Source organism: Semicossyphus pulcher, unplaced genomic scaffold (genome assembly GCF_022749685.1).
Source record: "Semicossyphus pulcher isolate SPU_LCO1_2020_fin unplaced genomic scaffold, fSemPul1.0.p SCAF_15, whole genome shotgun sequence".
NCBI lineage: Eukaryota > Metazoa > Chordata > Actinopteri > Labriformes > Labridae > Semicossyphus > Semicossyphus pulcher.
In genome coordinates, this window is record NW_027211659.1 from 23888315 (window position 1) to 23908602 (window position 20288).

Sequence of the window (20288 nt, forward strand, 5' to 3'; positions counted from 1 at the left end):
GACTCACATGAATAATTGAAGCTCACGACAACCTGGTTGGAACACATTGATCTTGCTATTACTGATCAGCTCATAATTTAATAAAGCGCTGTGTCCTCCGGTTATGTTTATCATACGGCTCTGCGGTGTGTGTGTGTGTGTGTGTGTGTGTGTGTGTGTGTGTGTGTGTGTGTGTGTGTGTGTGTGTGTGTGTGTGTGTGTGGTGTTTGCCAGTCCCTGCAGCACACACAGCCGTTTAGTGCAGAGTTATAAATATCAAACAACCGCATTACTATTTGTTGTAACTTTATCTGATTTAAAGAGTCTGGTGGACTGAAGAGGCGCCTGCATGATGCTTTGTTCTGCTGACTAATGGAACAAGGCCACATGGCTGAGGATTACAAACTATAATGAGTTAACAAGGTAAATCGGGATTTCCAGGGTGACAAATGCTGCAAACACAGCCGTCTTACCACTTCGCTCTAAAGATATGGTCCTATGATCTTTAAAGGGCCAGTTCGGCAATTTTCAACCTCAGTTTTAGCATGCTATTATGGGAAGCTAATGCCATTATGGGAGGAAAAAAAATGCAATATCCGCTTCTCCAGCGTCAGGTCATCAGGTTTGAAATGTACACTGCAGACCCAAAGATTTTTTACACGATCCACTGGTATATTCTTATCATATTACGGATTCTGTAGCGCTCTGAGCCATTGCCTGCAGTGAAACGGTAGTAGTTCACTCCAGCGTCTCTCGCTGGGCTGTTTCTTTTAGATGGAGGGGCGCAATGCACGCTGGGTGTTGTAGGAATGTAGAATGGGCGAAACCACAAGCTGTTTGTACAACTTTCTCCACAGCTATGGCGCCAATTTCAAATATTATTGCTTCTATCAATTACAGAGAACACCAGCTTTGACTGACAGTGGCTTTTTCCAGGGGAGCGTTGCTCCTTTAATATTCATAAACACACTATGTTTAATTGGAATACTATAACATTTAGCATATGTTCTCTCCAGGATAATGTAGCTACTACAGAGACCACCACTTAAAATCTCTTTGTTGAAAACGGAGCAGTAAATTATATGTTTGCTTCCCTAATGTATTTTTTCCCTTTCCATCACCACTCAGCTAACACTGGTATGGCAAACATTTGGGCGGAGAAAAATAACATGTCATTATGACAACAAGCAAAGAGGGTAAATACACTTAAAGGTAGTTGTTTCTCACAATGGCAGGAAGACTCTTTTTCATTTCCTCATGTGATAGCAGAGCTGCACCCTGTCTTGTTAGCAGACGTCCTGCATGTTCGGCTCCACAAACAAGACACTTTCCTTTTCTCCACTCCACTCTGAGGATTTGCGCAAATTGTTGATCGTTCCTGTATGAAGTGCTGAATGACAGGCTTCACTTGAGGAGACCTTGCCAGTAAATATGGTTCACATTGCCTTGGTCTCATTCAACTCCATTGTAAAGCTCTTTGCTGCATTCACAATACTGATCTTATTGGTCATTACTACGCTAATGAGGTCCAGGCTGCACAGTGCATGCCTGATCCTCTTTCATCTTTGTACCCATGAAAGAAAACATGTCTTCATGGAGATAAAGGGTCTAACAGGGTCTCTATTAGGGGCTATGAATGACAAAAAGGTGATTTTGTTTGATCCCACTTTCACTGATTCTAATGCAATCTATGTACGGAAACAAGCAGTGTATGGGCAGACCTACTGTGGGGGAAAGGTTGTCACTCATGTCTACATGCAGTAGAACAAAGAGGGATAGGAACAAACGAGCAGTGTGTGCGTATCTCAGTTTCAGTGCAGATAATTGCCATCCAAGCAGCTCCCAAGTGTCATGTAAGCGAACAGTCATGGATTGATGGTTAAACAACAGTAAGAGTCTGCAGGCAATGTGGCAGCTCTGTGAGGCTCTACTGCTTTAAGCTAAATGCTAACATTGTACGGCAAAAAGCCCACAATGACAATGTTTACATTGATCTCCATGTATGTTTTCTCTGTGTCAGCGTTCTAGCATTCTCTCAATAGGAGTTTGTCATTTTGAAGGCGGCCTTTTGTGCTAAAAAGCCTTTTGAACAGACGCTGACAGCAAATGAAAGTTTTGCAGTTCATCCTGAGGAGAACATGAATGTTGCAAATTTTACAAGTCAATGAAATATTCAGTCTATAGATCAACCAGACTTGCATAGCCCATCTCATACAGATGGGGAATCTGCGGAGGGCACTCAAGTGAACAGGACAAAAAAAATCTTTGAATCATGAAAGTCTGTATTTTCTGCCAAACCAACCAGTTCATGTAGAGATATCAATCCACCGAAAGAAGTCTGGTAAATTTCACGTTGGTCTGTTTACAGAGGGAGAAAAAGAAAAAAGAGACAAAAGCAATAAACGTTAAACGATACAAAAACTGAAGGCTACGACTAACTGAATAAGGCAAATGAAATAAACATTAAATGGAACACAGTACGGGATATGGCAGAGTTCAAAGACGGTGAATGGAAAAGAAAATGTCAACAGACTCTGACAGCGACGAGACAGAATACCTCCATCAGGTGCTGCGCTGATTCGTGCGGTCATGTACATCGTATCTTACTTCACCGTCAGTGGAAATGTTTCCATTTAATGTGAGTAAAAACAGGTTAGGTTAGGTTAGGTTAGTTTAGGTTTAAGTTTAGCTTAGCTTATTTTAAGAAGGCTACAGAGGAAACTGTTGCCATGGAAGCAACTCTCACTGTGAGTGTAATGCCTTCATGTCGGGGTCCTGCTCACCCTGTCGGGATAACAACCTGCTCACATTATCCCCTACTAAGAAATCTTGTCTTGTATTTGTGAGTCACGTTTTCAGACAGAAGTAAACAGACTTAATTATTAGCATTAATTCAAAATGACTCCTGCACAAACAAAGCAGACTGAGAGTTGATCTTGTTTCCCCACATCAGATTTTTGGAACTAGTTGCTGATGCTGTTGGTGTCAGTTGGAGTGCTGATCTCTTCCAGGTTCCAGGCGACAGATTTAGCAAGGAGTTAAATCTCTAAACCTCTGGTGTCAAGTCCAAGGGCACAGAAAGTATGACTGTTACAACACACAGTGAGTGTGTGTTTGTTGCCATGGATGCAAATGTACAACATGCATGGGATGCAAAATTGCAGAATATGCAATTCTTACAGACTAAATATATCTTATGGCAAAATACCTCTCAAACTTATATTGCAGTGCACAGACCTGCAACATACACACACAACATGCACATAACTAAGCAACATTCATGCACCTTTGCACATGTAAATATAGTAAACACAGACACAGCTCTCATTACACACATGCATAAGGCTCTCTCAGTTTATCCTTCTATTCTCACTTTCTGCAGTGTCTGTGCCACTGTCACGGTACACCTGTCATCACACTCCCCACATCAGCTGACACACAGCTTTCTGGCTGATGTGCATTAGCTACTTCCTGGAAGCTCTTCAAGCTGGATATAGACACACGGACAGCACCGTTTTGCACACTGACCACTATTGCTGCAAGGTGCTGACTTCTCTGACATAGAGAGTACTCCAGAGCAAAATGAATATGTTGAGATGAGTGCAACTATCTAGAGGTACTTCATATTATTATTCCCCTGTTTTCCAGACACAATCAGAGAAAGTATCTTTTGCTGATTGCTAAGTCAGCACAGAGGGAAGACTGACACATCTGAATGCATGCAGTAAACAGCATTGAAGCATTCTGCAAATGTAATCGAGCAATAGGTTCCTTAAGTGCCCGTGTGTTTCTTGTTTCACTCACACTGTGCAGGGTGCTAGGCTAAAGTCATCTGACACCTCAACACAAACAAGTTGACTCAACTCATGCATGAGTATCATCTATATCACAGCTTCCAAAATCCTCGAAATAATAAGATCTCCGCTGCCCATTTTATCACAGACTCTCGCTCTCAGTCGACCAATCCTCAGTTCAGATTACTTCTCAGCACAGATACACCTCTCAGTAACACATTCTCTTCTTTCTCCTAATGGCCACCTCCATCTACAGGGTCACATTAGTTGACTCTAACCTTCTTCCCGCACCGAGCACTGGACACTGGCAGGGCGTTTTCAACTTCTTCTTCATAAAACCTTTGAAACTTTGTGCCCTGATTTATGAGAGATCCTTTTTAATGAAAGGTTTCCCCTCTTTTATTATTTGAAATGTTATTTGAAACTACCATCGTTGGCTTTCTTAAATTCATTGAAATGCTTCTCACACCCTGTAAACCAAACACCCTCCTCCCATCGGGTGTTTCCCAAGCTATGGGAAGTTACAGTCAGAGGGGGAGAAGCAACAGTAAGACTCTCAGATATCTGCACCTGTCCATGCTGTGATCTTAAGGAGGCCCCTGCTGAGAAGTTACAGGATAGAAAGATAAGTATGAGCAGGCTCAGTGAGAGATACAGAGACCAGGAGCACAACAAGTGTGCTGGGAAGAGGTTAGACAGAGTCAAGGCCAATTTCCTGGTACATTATGTTGCTGAAGTAATAACTGGTGTTCCTTAAATAGCCTCTTCTTTAAACATATCTAGCTGTGGGGTAAAAGCAAGCCACTGTGGGTTAAATCGTTTAATTAAATGCACTTTTAGTATTTCACAACAGGAAATCATTGACATTAACTAAACAAAAACACAGACACATCACTCTAAGCAGATTTCACCATGAACAGCTTCACTTCTGCCTTTAACAGCTGGAATCAACCAGAAGATTGGAAACTGAAGATGAACTTTAGTGAATGAACTGAGGTTAACCAAACTGACCCTGCAGAAGCCTTTGTGCCAAAACAGATAGGAAATGGGACACGGCCACAGGAGAATTTATTATACAGGAAATGTTTAATTTTTTTTGAATCTCGTGAAAATGTCTTTTATGAAATGTGTTTTTACAGCTAAGATCAAATCAGAGTGTTCAAGCATTTCTTGAATGAGGGCTGTTTTATTTCAACATAGAATTAACATTCTTTGAAGATTTCAGTTTCCTTCTCTTTGGCGGCAACTATGGCGATAAATGGTAATTGCGGGAGCACACTTCCCAGATATCCAGACAGTGTCGCATGTGTGAAGTCCACGGTTGGCTCCGGTTGTAACTCTTGATTTTCCTCGCTGACGGTCGTTTTCCTTTTCAGACTGTTTGCCTTCATCTGAGGCAAATCGATCTTTCCTTTGTTTGTTCAGCCATAGTAGATTACTGTTTACTCACAACACTTGCAGAGACCGGAAAAGCAGCCGCTGAGCTCCGCCTAAACTCTCTGGCAGACCAACCACTGCTGGCTGATGGAAAACGCGTCACTAACTGGGCACGCTTGTGATTTTTTCCGCGAAAGTCGCACCAGACGCCCAGTCTGTAATACTGCAAATGCAAAGGCTTTCATCAGTGGGCCATAGGCTCAATCACCATTGTGTTACCTCATTTGGCGATAGATAGTGACTTAACAGACAGTTATGATGATGAAAATCTTCGAGATTATCTCTTTAAAATGACACCCTCAATACTGAATACTGCTGAATCCTCTCTGTATATCCACGTTTCTAGAACAAGATGATCCTTATTAAAAAAAATCCAAGGAGTAGAAACTCGTCATGGTTCTCTGAGTCACCCGGTGCTTGTCTGACCCGCTGACTGTAATTTCCGAAATTCCTCAAGGCTAAACAATCTTGCTTTGCATCTTTCCAGTGAAGTTGGCTGTTCTCCTACATATACACAACAGCAGCTATCGGTACAACACAGGGTGAATGTTTTCATGAAGCCACAGGCCTCCCTTCGTCCCATTTCCTCTGCTGTCATGGAGGGGTTCCGGATGGGGGTGATAAGATAGCGACCAGCACACACACGGCGCCTTCTCATTCTGTGGAGCTTTTTTCAGAGTAGCGCAGGGAGGGGTATAGACTACATTGTTATGCTGACATGAGTAAATGGGTACCTTTTTTCCTTAATGGGTGGCACATGCGCTAATAGTGTAACAAGCTACTATCATGTGGCTTATGAGTGCATATTGGTGTAATGGTGGCAGTTGAAACATGTATATAGTTTCCCTTGAATTGAGTGAAATCCTCTTCTATGTTACATCACTGAATTAACTTCTCAATCATTAACCACTCGACTCATTGCCCCTTTGGTAGCACAGAAAATGGAATAAAGGTTCAGAAAGCCACTTAGCTAAATCATCTGTATCAGACATGCAGATGTATAAATCAATTCATGATCATGCACCACCACCACTGAAACAATGTGTGTCACTGCAGGAACAATGCTAGGGAGACCAGGGCATCAGCAAGAGGTGACTGTTCAGCTAAATTTAAGTAAACGATCAGCATTCTCAGTGAAAGGACAGAAAGGTGGAACTCAATCCCCACCCATATCAGAGACTGCAGCTTAACATTTTTTAAAACAAAACTTCTGAAAACTGTCCTCCAACATGGAGAGAAGGAAAGGTGGCTTGCAATGTATGTTGTTTTTATGTCATACACTGTTTGTGGAATGTGTTCATTTGTATTGTTTTTAATTGTTTGCATTGTAATGAGTGTTTTTACATCTTCCTGCCCAGGGACCACTGATGTCAGTTAGCTATATAGCTGGCCCAACAGTTGTGTTGTGCACAGCCCCTGTCAAGAAAATAAACTGTCACAATGATTAATGCCTTATTTTGTTTGGTATCTATTTCGGTATAGGATACATTGTTTGAACTTAAAGTTATAACCTCGAAGATTTTCAGTAAAATAAGTGTACACACTGGGTGTTGTGTTGACAATTCTAGGGAAAACTACAAGCTAAATAATGGCCATATCATCCATCTTTTCTTTGTTTGTTCAGCCATAGTAGATTACTGTTTACTTGCAACACTTGCAGAGACCGGAAAAGCAGCCGCTTAGCTCCGCCTACCCTCTCTGGCAGACCAACCACTGCTGGCTGATGGAAAACGCGTCACTAACTGGGCACTGCTTGTGATTTTTTCACACCAGACACCCAGTCTGTAATACTGCAAATGCAAATGCTTTCATCAGTGGGCCATAGGCTCAATCACCACTGTGTTACCTCATTCTGCGATAGATAGATAGTGACTTAACAGACATTTATTTACATGAAAATCTTTGAGATTATAACTTTAATGTTTTCATAACCAATATTTGTGTTTATTCATGTGTCTAAATTGAATCTGAGTGTAGAGTTGTATTTCTCATGCAGAGTTGTGTTTCTGTTTACCAGACGAATGTGAGTCTTATATTCATCTTCTTTTAGCTCTACTTTAAGTCTCTATCAAACTTCAAATATCTTCCTGCTGTGGCCAAAAAAAAAACACTATTAGAGCAGTGAGAGTGAAAAAAGTAATTCAGCAAAACAATAAGCAAACTTGCAATGAAGCTCAGTTCAACTGAGGGGAGCTGCAGATTTAGATAGTGTAGGCTCATCACTATGCAGGACGCTTTTCACATTCTCACTTTCATTTACTCTCTAAAGCATATGTATCTTGGCCTAAAATATGTCAGTATTTAGATAAGGTTTTAAATTTAAAGACGCTCAATTTGCAGGAAGTGTTTAAAAAGTACAATATAGTACATGATGGAATATTTTACTTACCTACGCATTTATTTCTGGTGTGCCCTTATCATTGTCTGAATTATATTTATATCCCTGCGTGTAACAATTTCCCTCCAGTCAAAAAGCATAAATGAGAGAACAATGTAATAGCCCCTGTGTTGCACTTTGTGCACTGTACGAATGTATCACTGCTGTGAGGCTAAGTGCAGGCGACAGCGCCCTAAAGCAGCCTCAGCTCGCTGTTTTACCGGCCAGTGGTGCACAGTCTTACTTTTTCAGGTCATGTAAGAGGGAGACAGGCCCCCAGCAGCACATCCACTGGTGACCTGTCTGTTTCCTCAAAACATTTTCACCACTGAGCGAAAACATTTTTGCAACTTTTCTGAGGTGGCATGTTGTGACTGGGATCTGAGCTCACACATTCTGAAAGGCTTGATATGGGTCATAAGAAATTCCACATGTCAGCTCAGGCTGTCTGAAGCAGTGGAGCGACAGTAAACGAGCAGCACAGGGAGTTATAATTGGACTAAACGGTATCCAGAGGGGGCTGGTGGTGGTAACGTGTCGTTAGCCATGTGTTGTTCCGAACAGTACAGATAGAGTTGTGAATGAACTTTTGAACTCATCGGAGAGCAGCTGCTGAAACGAGAGTATAAATGCATTCTTCTGGAGGGACCACTCAACATTAGATAAGAGCTCTGCTGTCCGTGTGCAAGTGGACGCCTTTGTTTTAAAGCAGATAGTGGAAAGAAAAAATAACAACAACTCATTAGGATCTCTTTGTGAATGTGCACTTAGGCCTAAGTAGGGTTTCTGGAGCTTGGGGACGGAGCGTGTTAGTAAAATGAGCAATGACAAAATATACTACTGTGCATAATGGAGCAGTCCTGCACCAATATATCTCATCAGTTCATGAATAATATCTCTCCACTAAATATTCCATGAGGACCATCTGAAATCTTCATTAATAATGAAAGATGTCCAGTCACACACTGTCATTTTCACTGTTCATCATTCTTAATACATGTACATGAGAAGAATCCAGTGAGGTGTGTCAGATGTGATTGTGTGTCAAGGTTAACTTGGCTCACACCATGTGACAAACAAATATTTCTAAATAGATATGTTGCAATAAAAAGTAAATCTTAAAATTATATGGAGAATCCTGAAGTGTATGGTAACTCTAAGGGTCCATTTGTTGTGTGTGTTTTACTAGAAAACAAGATCTAGTAATTAAATTGTAAAGTCATTCTGTGACCGGATATCAATGTAGTTTAACTTTAATTCAGCCATTTTGAAATGTGAGAAGTAAACCGTTATACTGCCAGACTAGAACTCAGAACGTCGTAACACAACTATTAAGTGACACTTGCTGTGACCAACAATGTCACATGGAAAGAAATTTGTCACATGAGCATCAGAGAAACAATACCGAAAAGGAAATATAACAGAACACCATATTAAAGTTATAATCTCGAAGATTTTTATTTAAATAAATGTCTGGTAAGTCACTATCTATCACTGAATGACGTAACACAATGGTGATCGAGCCTATGGCCCACTGATGAAAGCCTTTCGCAAAAAAAATCACAAGCGGCGCCCAGTTAGTGACGCGTTTTCCATCAGCCAGCAGTGGTTGGTCTGCCAGAGAGGGTAGGCGGAGCTAAGCGGCTGCTTTTCCGGTCTCTGCAAGTGTTGCGAGTAAACAGTAATCTACTATGGCTGAACAAACAAAGAAAAGATGGATGACTACAGATACAACTTCAAAAATAACTGAAAATCCAAAGAAAAAGAAACAAACTTGAGGCTCAGATGAAGGCAAACAGTCTAAAAAGGAAAGCGACCATCAGCAAGAAAAATCGGAGCCAACCGTGGACGTCACACATGCAACACTTTCTGGATAAGTGTGCTCCTGCAATTACTGTTTATCACCATAGGTGCGGCCAAAGAGAACGAAACTTAAATCTTCGAGATTACAACTTTAAACTTATAAACATACTCTTATGTGATTAAGATGGTCACTCTCTCTGCTAATTGAATTTTAAAATTGATACAAAGTTGACTTCAGCCTTGATTGCGTCTTTTTGAAAAAGCTGAATGGAAACTATAACCTATGTATATAAATATGGATCGCATAAATAAAGGTTAGAGAAGTACTTACAAACAAAACTGAGGATCCGCATGAAAAACGGGCAGTGGTCCAGAACATTTTTCCTCTCTTGTAAGTATATTGCTCTAAAGTGGGACTGGATAGTTTGTATAAATCAGCTTCCAGTCCCAATCCCCTTTATGACTCATTTTTTATAGACTTCTCTCTTACTGCTCACTACAAAGGGGGGAAAGCTTGTTAGTTCCATTGGACAGATACTGTAGTGACTCTTCGCCAATGTAGCAGATGTTTCTCATTACAACGCCCCACCACAGTTACCAAAGTGTCAAATCTGCTACACAAATCAGTTACATTGTGTTCTTAAAAATTTGGAAGACTTTGACTAAACTCATTTTGTACACAGTCAGTGAGACAAACATGAATGATATTAAACACATGGTGATGTCTCGTAAAATGAAATCTTCTTTAAAAGGGTGGAGGATTGAAGAGGGTGAGAGAGAGTGTCGACATGAATGTGTCTCACAATGAGGACAAAAAATACCACAGCTGACGGCTGGTGCTGTGCTAAATTGTATTAGTATTCAGATACACACAAGATAGCAACATTGTCTAATTTAGTGAAATAATAAAAAAGAGACATTGTACGTAAATATATATATGTGTATATATATATATATATATATATATATGTTTTTCCACATCCAGAGAATAAAACACAACCAGTTACATTCAAACAGCAGTGTGGAGTCAATGTGTCGAGACTACCAAAGTTAAATACAGTACAGTATGAACACAAACTACAGACATTGTCCTTTGTCATACTTGTAGTACAAAATATCCCCGACTTCACAAACCCTTTGGAGAATCACATGAAAATATTTCACACATAAATACACAACTTAAATGGTACAGAGGAGTTAATACATGGGCCAAAAGCTCTGGCTTGTGCTGAAACTACTGTAGCTTCTTAAATGATTATGATGCATCACTACACAGTAAATGATCGTACATGAATCCCTTGCTGGAAAGCAGTTCTGCCATGATGGGATGGCAAAATGGAGAAAACTGTTTTGCAGATCTAAACAAAAAAAATACACGTGTTGCGTAGAATACTGTGAATACATCCCTGTATCTGACATAAACCCTTTGACTCAAACATTGGCAGTCAAGAATACTTTTTCAAAGGTGAAAAAAGGAAAATAATAAAATTATTTTCTTTTCCCGTTGTGTGAAGAATCAAGTGCTTTAGGTCGTCCCAGTTGTATTAAAGACTGATGAGAGAACTGAGACATTTAAAAATAATTATGAAATAAATAAAAAGCCTAAAAAATGAATGGAAAACACTTATTGACATTTTCTTGAAAAGTGTTCTTAAAATTAAAAGTAACCGTCAGGTTATCCAGTCCACACCATAGACTGTATAAAAAGATGGACGACATGACAGCTCCCTAAAAGTGAAGCCAAACCCTCTCTATCGCCCCCTGCTGACTGGCTGCAGTATAGGTCATAAAGCCCGCCTCCTCCATGTTAACAGATGGGACATGAGTCAAACTATAAAATCAAAATACACACCAAATACATTTTTCTCAAGAATGTTTATGTCATTATAGTTAGTTCTTATCATGCTCATGTATGCCCAAGTGTTGATTCTTCTGACAAGTTTATTTTTAATTAGTTATTTGATGCTGTCAAAAGGATGATTGACAGCTCTGTTGACAAATACGACTCCTGCAGCGGATCTGTTCCTGATTAGCAGAGTAGAGGAGGAACGGCGAGAGGAGACGTAACTTAAACAATCACTACAGTCATTAAACTTTACATATCTGTGAACATCTGCTTCAGAACAACAAAAAGCAGCTGTTCTGCTGTTAAACAAGCCGATGTGCACGATCCATGTCTTTTTTCTGTAAGTTAAGTGTGTGTTTTGGTTAGCGGAAGGGACTACGGCGGCTCCATCCGCAGATCTCTACTGCGCAGTCTCTGGCTCCAAATGACGTCAGCATCGCAAGATAGCAGCACCTATCACGGGAGCTGTTATGGCTTCAATTTCGTACAGTGAGAACAGATGGAGACGCGTCGTCCATCTTTATACACAGTCATTGGTCCACACCCAAAAGTAAAGACAAAAAGTGAATAAACCTTGAAAATAGTGTGCCTGTGTTTTTTAATTGAAATAATGAAACTATGCTCTTAGGAAGGTGTTTTGTGACTCTTGTTCAGTGTCGGAAAACTCACTATGTACTGATAATATGGCACGGACAATCCAGGAGGAAGTTTTCCTTTCCTTTCTTCAATTTGAAATACAGGAAGAGTAAAAAAGTGACAGGAAGAATGATGGCAAATAATACGGGCAGACAAAGACAGCAGCTTGTTGCAAGCTCCCATTCAGCGACCCCACGTCCATGTCCCACCCCCCCTCCCTTTTAAAAAGTAGAACAAACACCTCCTTTATCACTGCCCCACACACTGTCACATAAGAGGGCTGCTTCATGACTGAATGCTTCAGAGTATAATGTACTCATAAATCCTGTATATATAAATCATGCACACACACACACACGCACACACTCATACGCTCACAAGTTCAACTTGCCCTCTTTTCAAAAATGCTAAATGTATAAAAATATTTACATCAGCTGATAGTGACTTATGTTCCCAGCATTATGGACTAAGTGTAAAAAGGTTCTAAAGTTAAGAGAAGGTAAATAAAGGTTTTGGGTTTGGTGGATGAAAAGACGACATAACTGTAAGTAAGTACAATGATTTCTGACCTGGTCTAGACAAAAGTCTGCTAAATGCTTAAAAAATGTTTTTTGCAGTTTTTTCATGTATTTTTTGTACAGCTTCTCATGATGCGTGATGATGTCATCACATGTCCCTGCTGTGTTCAGCACTTCCTGTAAAAACCTCCCTCATTACATTGTAACGGCCACAAACTGTAAATTATAACTGGAAGATAGCCACCATGACATCACCTATACTTGCGGACTGCTAACATTTTGGCCCTCTCCATCTTGTTTGTGGAGCCAGAATCGACTGCTGAGGATGAATGTATGTTGCCAGCCAGTCTTCTATCCTCAAATGTTCAGAGGTTTTAAATCAACTGACCCTTCGCTAAGCTCCTCCGTTGAACGGCCACTGTCCAATCCTCGGTTAGCAACTATAACTAGGCGTGGGAGGCTTGTCAAACTTTCCGAACAAGGAGAAATGCCAAAACGGCGCGCAGATGGATTTTAACAGTCCATCAGCAGATATCCTCAAAGTTTAGAGGGGGGTGTCATATTTTTTGCTTTTCCTCCGCGGTAAGACGCTTAATAACTTGGCCAGGTTAGCATGTTAGCAAACAAAGACGATTGAATATTAATTATAAGTTCATCCAGATCCAGTGAACAGATCAAGGCCACGGCATGCGAGCAATATCCTGACGCGCTTTACACAAAATGACAAAAGTGGGATAATTTTTGCTTTCGCCTCAATTTTTATGTCCTCTTCATTCTCAACACTCCGCTGATAAATTACATTCTGGATGTAGCTTTCAAATGCGTATTGTCGTCCTTTCTGTCTACGAACTCTCTGATATTTGGGAACTATCTTTCCAGAAATTTGCTATTATTTCCCTTGGAACATCTCTCACTGTTCTAGTTGAAAACACCATAATATTTACATGCTGGTGCGAAAGCTTGTCGGGCGTAGCAACAGTAACCATGGGGGCTCGACTTAGCGAAGGGTCAATTGAGAAGAAGGTTGACTATCTGCTTCCATACAATCGTTTTGATACCAGTTGAGTTTCCCCCTGGTGGCCATGAGATATAATGCAGCCACTTCTAAAAACAAGAGGCTGCTTCCACCGCTAATATACCGGCTTTGATTGCAGCGAGCTGCAGTGAAAAAGCGTAGGTTTGACCTAACTAACAGTAAAACCTGAATCTAATTTTGGCGCAATGCAATCCAGCACTATCTGGAAACACACTGAATTAAGTACTTCCAAGTACACATGACTTTAAAACGTCTACTGTTGACCTCGCAAGAGTTGTAAAATACGTCTTCATAGTATTATAACTCACTGCTGTCTCTGAGTGTGACATGCTTTGAGGGATAGGTTTGGATTATCTAAATCTACTGTATCTTCATACAATACTTAGATCCATTATTCCTCCTCTTGCTTTCCTGAATCGCATTACATTCTCTCACTGTTACCCACACCAGTTTAGCCCCCTGAATTTTGACACAGTGCTGCTGTCCGTCTGACCAACTGGACCGATGCTTATATAATGGTTAAACTTAAGTAATTTGATATAAGTAAGGCTGAAGACAGGAGTGAATGGGAATGTGATGCATGTATGAACTGAACCCAGTCGTCAAACGTTCACTGTTACATTCAAGTGTAATGAGCAGACATTTGAGAACATGTAAATTCACAATGGCTTCTCTGTGATAATACAAAGGATGCACATGTCAGTAAGGATCACTTTAACATGCTCCAACCATCTCCACGACTGGTGCGCACAGAAACAAACACTGAAACAAACAAGAAGTACATCGGAAGTCTACGTGACGCTGGCAGCAAATCGTATCCGTATTCAATGGACTACTTTTGGAGAATATGTCGCATGTCAACTTTTATAAATACTGTGTGGTATTTATTCATTATATTTCATTTAATAAACAAGAATATGTTCAGATAAATTAAGTTTACATGTGAAAGATATAATAGAACTTTAATATATTATTATGCACCTGTCTCCGTTCTGATTCGGCATGAAATAAAAAATAAATGAGGCAGGCAGGATGTCTTGGTTTGGCACTGACCATGTCAGAAGAGTATACAGTGTAACCGAAGGCTTTTTGTGCAAAGCATGACGCCGAAAGGACAGTCAAGCAGTCAATATTCGTCCATTAAAACCCCATTATGTCTGGCAGAAAGATACTGTGGTTATCAGAGTGCATCTTAGTCCAAGTGAAGCAGTTCAGTTGCAGATTGCGGACACAACACAGCGCAGGAGAAGTTGTATCGAGCTCACCGTACAGTTCAGTTCCTGTGTGACCGAGAGGTGACAATTTCCTTCATGTGGGTGAGAGACAAAGTGTAAAATCCTTTTCCTGACTCCTTCCTTCTGACATTGTATCTACAGGTCGTCATGGAGCTTCAAACATGCTGTAGTTTTTAAGGTGGGGGGCGGGACTTGGGAAGAGTGCTGTCGTCAGGCGAAGGGGCTGTCTGACTTTAAGATAGAGGCTTCGTCGAAGCAGCTCTTTCCGTTCATGTGTTCCGAGTGGCCGTCGATGCTGTAACAGCCCTGTACCTCGGTGATGGAGGAAGCTGTGTAGGAGGCTGAACGCAGGGCATCTGAGTGGTTTCCTACGCTGCTGCCAAACTGGATGTTATACTGGTTCCAGTGTCTCCTCAGAACCGCTTGCACCTAACCAGAGAAACCACATGTCACACATTTATGCTGCTGCTGAGAATCTATAAGATCATTAGTTAAATTATTGTGTGAATGACATTTGGGATGATTAGCACAAAGACTGCAAGGAAGGAGAGGCTGCTTCTAACACAAAGCTGACTTATTAACAATGATTATCTCCCTTTTTAAACTGTAAACAAACAGAGCAGTAAGAACAAGTATTTGTGGAGAGAGGACGCTAAATATGAGCTATATTTTGACATACAATAGTTAATCAATCAACTAAGTATTTCTGAGGAGCATCTCCTCTCATCTAACAGCAGGGAGAGCCAGGCTAGTTGTGCCCCCCTGCTTCTTATCTTTATGTTAAGCTAGGCTAATGGCTTCCTGTCTCCAGCCCTGTAATTAATGCACAGACATGCAAGTGTGCCTATCCTCTCCGTCTCTGCGTAGGAGCAAATAAGTGCACTTGTCCAAATGTTAAATCTGTTTAAATAATTGATCCCTTGACATGTGTTTGTTCCTTAGAAGGACTGAATTTAAATTAACCTCAGCTGACATTAAAAACCACATCTGTTTAGTGTTTGTGCTAGTAGTATAGAGCTCGAGCAGAGGTGTTAGCCTAGCATAACATTTTGAAGCAGGGGTAAATAGCATAAGTATAGGGGGGAGTATAAAGGGGGATTATAACCTGTAAATATTAGCAAGTGAACAACAATCTGTTGGAGCATCTTCAAATATTTTTCTCACATTGCGGTTGCCAGGCTTGGTAACCACAATACTTGTACACAGCATATCTGGCAACCTACATTATAGTTTAAGACACTACACACACAAATAGCACAGCTCTCTCTAAATTTGTAACACACAATGACATGAGATGTTTATTTGTGAGCTTTATCTGTGCTGGTATGTACATTATCAGCTCCGACTGAGATTGAAATAAATATTCTCATCTCTCTCCACTAAAGGCCAATAGGCTATTCATAAAAGTGTTTCCTATCCTTTAAAAATAGCTTTTTCAGCTTTAAACTGTATGCTACTAAGGTCATTTTTGCAGTGAAGTATTTTTTTTTGTACAAAGAGAGACTTTTGTCCTTTTTAAAAACAATTTGCATGTTAACTACTGGGTATCTGAGTACACTTGAAGCTTTTGGTCTCTTGTTGTAATTAGGGATGCACGATATTATCGGCACATTATAGGTATCTGCAGATTATGGCTTCAAAATGACATATCGGCATCGGCATATGTCATATGTCATTTCTGTTTTCCGCCAATAAAACAATGCTTTATTTATGCCTAAATGCTCGATGATTCCCTTAGAAAAAGAAAAGAAAATGTTACAAACAAATAAATACGGCATTTGTACATAACCTAAGTTATAACCTAAGTAGTTTTCTTATATTGCCCAGTGAATGTGTACATTTTAAAAAGCACTGTATTATGTTATTTCTGCATCAGGCCAGTAAGAGCAGGCATGATATCAATTCCTTGATGTTCTCTGCAATTAGGTGGAAAAAAACATGTGCCTAATATATCGTATCGCTAAAAGGCGTTGGAAAATATCTGCTAAAAATCCAATATTGTGCATCCCAAATTGTAATTATTATATCTGGTAATATTCTCTCTGAAGAACCATGCTTTGATTTGAGATCTCAAGTACACATACTATCAATATGGCCATGTTCCTATATATGAACTTGCCAATGTCTTTGTTTTTTGGACCATATAATTAGCTGGGATAATTATTAAGAGGTTTTGTACAAAATTCTAATAAAACAATTTTCAGGTAGCAGCAAAGCTCTGGTATGTGTTAAGCTGGTGTAAAGGAGGCTCTTGTAAGACATTCACTTCAGGAAAAACAACCTATTCTGTGCGCAGGTCAATCAGCTGTGTAATGATAGCAATCAGTGTACAGTCGATGGCTGTAAATAATCTTTAGTCCCCGGCAAAGTCCCGGAGGACTGAGCCTGTCATGACATCGCACTAATTCCCCCTCCTGCTCAGTGGGTCATGCAAAGGCAGAGGCCGAGACAAATCCCTGCTCACAAAGAGGAAGTGTGCATAAAGGTCCAAAGGAAAAAACAAAGTGAAGGGGCAAAACCATGTCTTACTTCTCCGTTGAAAAAGCAGAAGATGGTGGCCACCAGCAGACCCTGAAAATCATAAAAAGGAACACATGAGAAAGAGAGATGATGAGTGGTCTTTAACTTTAACAATCAGTTAATTTAAGGGGATTCATTAACTCAATTCAAATTTATCCACTGAGCATTTCATACAAACATGCAGCCAAAGTGCTTTACATACCAAAAATTAAACACAGATGGAAAAAACAGCTATTTACTACAATAAAAACAATATCAAACACCCCCTCCAGTCATATCCATGGCTGGGCCTGTCTGCTTTTAAACTACAGTGTCCCAAGGACAGGATGAACAACACGTTTTCAGATTGGCAGGTTTGAGACGTCACAAACCTAAGGAGCCAATCCCGTTAATAGACGGGGTGACGCTGTGCATATCATTATGTGCAACCTATGGCAACCACTTGGGCGATGTGCGAGCCAGCTGTAACCGTCATCGTAAATTTTGCAAACTAACTACTGACTACTCACGTTAATGTTACTATTTCAAGTTAGCTAAGTTTCAACAAGTTGCCACTAAACGATGGCAGAGACGTGTTTTGTTTTTGCGACAGAGGGGTTGTTTGGTAATATGCATTGTGGACGGGGACTATGCAGATTCAAGAACTTTTAATGAGGGAGAAGGAGGAGATGCCTTGGGAAGATTTTTACAAGGTAATTAAAAACACATCAGACACAATTTATTATTTCAAGCAGAGCACTTTATATGTCTTAAAACATGACTTGAGCTGGTCTATAAAATGTTTGAAATCCACGCAAAGAAAGATAAGATAAAATAATCACCAGGGAAAAAATACTCGGAAAAACAATGATTAAACTCAGACTTAACCTAAACATTGCTCCAGATTTAAAGCCACATTACAAAAGACAGGCTTTTCATTTAATTGAAAAAAATACTGAGAGTGAATGCCTCCCTAATATCCAAGGTAAATGAGTTCCCCAGTCCAGGGGCCTAAAATCACACACATTAGGAAAGCAGTGGACCTAAAAAAACTCTGACTTTGGGAATATCCCTGAGATAAAAAGAGGATGTTTTAATGACCTTGTTAAAAAGGAAATAAAATACACATTTTGAGCTGAATGGGCCAATTGCTCAAGAAGTTACTCAAGAAGTTCTCCCTGTTCTGCACATGCTGTGACCACTCAGGACGATCAGATAACACCTCTCCAACATCCAACTGATTTCAGCCCGCTTTCAGCTCAGATAATTTGTGCCTCCCTTCCTGCTGTTCTTCCCTGCTCTACAACATAAACAAGTCTTTGGCTAATGGGATTTCTCGGCTTCTACTGAAAGCTGAGAAAATAGCAGGGTTTATGCAACAGTTGCTTTTAGTAAAATAAATATCTTTGTCGCTGCAGGAGAGGGCCACTGACATGTGATTAAGTTTCACTATCAATAATATACATGTAACAAGGACAAAGGGCTATAAAAATAGTGCACAGGGACACTGTGGTACATGTAACACACTGTAAACTTTGAATACCATTCTAAAAATAAACTCTGGGCACCTATTTAAAAGCATGACACAATGTACAGCTGAGTATTTTTTCCAGTGGAAATGTTCTAAGAAGCTGGTGACAATCATACAGCCACAACTAAAGCAACTCACAGTCTTGGTGCCATGCAACAGTGACAACTGACAATGGCCTCACCTGGTAATGCATCAGTATGTGCATGATGTAGTCGTAGATTTCAGAGGACACCCGTCCCTCTGGCTTGTAGGGGAGCAGGACGTACTGGATTCCCAGAAGGGGCACCAGGATGAGAGTGGCCCTCACAGCTTTCATGTAGAGACTGGACTCCGCTTGGTGTGTCACCTTCAGTTTGGTGATGAGCACTCGCACAATGTTTAGTAGGAAAAACAAATTGACCTAAGGGGATGGCAGCAGAGAGGATATAAATCGTTATCAATCAACAAACAACAAATCTGCATAATGTTCTGGCTTCAAGCTGCTGTCAGCTGGTTAAAGACTTATTTAGGATATGTTATAAATTCAACCCCTTAATACTTTCAAAATACAGGCTGAGTAGTATAAATAAGCCTTGAGCAGACTGTAAAAGCCACCAATAAAGAATAGGTGATCAGCCCTGTAAAAAACATTGAAAAGGTTGTTTGAGTGCTCAATATTTATTTCAGTGAGAGTCTGTAGGGGCCTGTTTTTCTCTGACGCATGCCCGACTGTGCTGATTAGGTGAATTCCTAGAATGCATCATAGGCCAGGGGACCAGTGGGTGTATCCTCACAGGGGCAGATGCATTGATTTCTCAAGAAAAACATTATTATGCATGCTATGAAACAGTGTCCAGCCCCCCCCACAGAGTCCACTCAGAATAACACAACAGCCGACCCCCTTTTTCTGTTTGCTCATTGCTCAACAATGATCAAAGCAAAATACTGAATAAACCAGTTTATTTATAAACGTCATTGTGATTGACGTTGCAGTTCTTAATTGGTGTTAGAAAAATGATGGAAGCTTCATACCAAAAGAGCAGCACAGATGGGACCGTGGATGACGTAGAGTAGCGACGTTTTGGAGCTAATCCAACAGCTACAGCAGAGGAGACAGGGCAGCATTTAATGTTACTGTCACATGACAGCTAAGTAGCAATGCTGATCAATGGGTTGAGAAAATAAGACACAATAAAACTTTTGCTGATAGCCTTTTTTATCTATTCTATTAGAATTTGCAAGATAAACAAACAGCATAACATTTTAGACAATATTTACTATGTTGAAGTGATAAACTCGAAGATTTTCATGTAAATAAATGTCTGTTAAGTCACCATCTATCGCCGAATGAGGTAACACAATGGTGATTGAGCCTATGGCCCACTGATGAAAGCCTTTGCATTTGCAGAATTACGGACTGGGTGTCGGAAGGAGAATCTCAAGCAGCGCCCACTTAGTGACGCGTTTTCCATCACCCAGCAGTGGTTGGTCTGCCAGAGAGGGTAGGCGGAGCTAAGCGGCTGCTTTACCGGTCTCTGCAAGTGTTGCAAGTAAACAGTAATCTACTATGGCTGAACAAACAAAGAAAAGATGGATGACTACAGATACAACGTCAAAA

At 40.4% G+C, this 20288-nt stretch overlaps 1 protein-coding gene across 1 annotated transcript in view; it reads right to left on the reverse strand.

Annotated features, from left to right (window-relative positions):
• Window positions 1–12116: 12116 nt before the first annotated feature.
• The window catches only part of LOC138592162 (calcitonin gene-related peptide type 1 receptor), a 36534-nt gene continuing 28362 nt past the window's right edge, over window positions 12117–20288 (reverse strand). The window contains exons 10-13 of the mRNA XM_069662836.1: window positions 19703–19769; window positions 18873–19091; window positions 17191–17232; window positions 12117–15090 (exon numbers count right to left, since the gene is read on the reverse strand). Coding sequence (XP_069518937.1) covers window positions 14872–15090; window positions 17191–17232; window positions 18873–19091; window positions 19703–19769 — 547 coding nt within the window. The 3' untranslated portion in view covers window positions 12117–14871. The remainder of the gene's footprint in view (window positions 15091–17190; window positions 17233–18872; window positions 19092–19702; window positions 19770–20288) is intronic.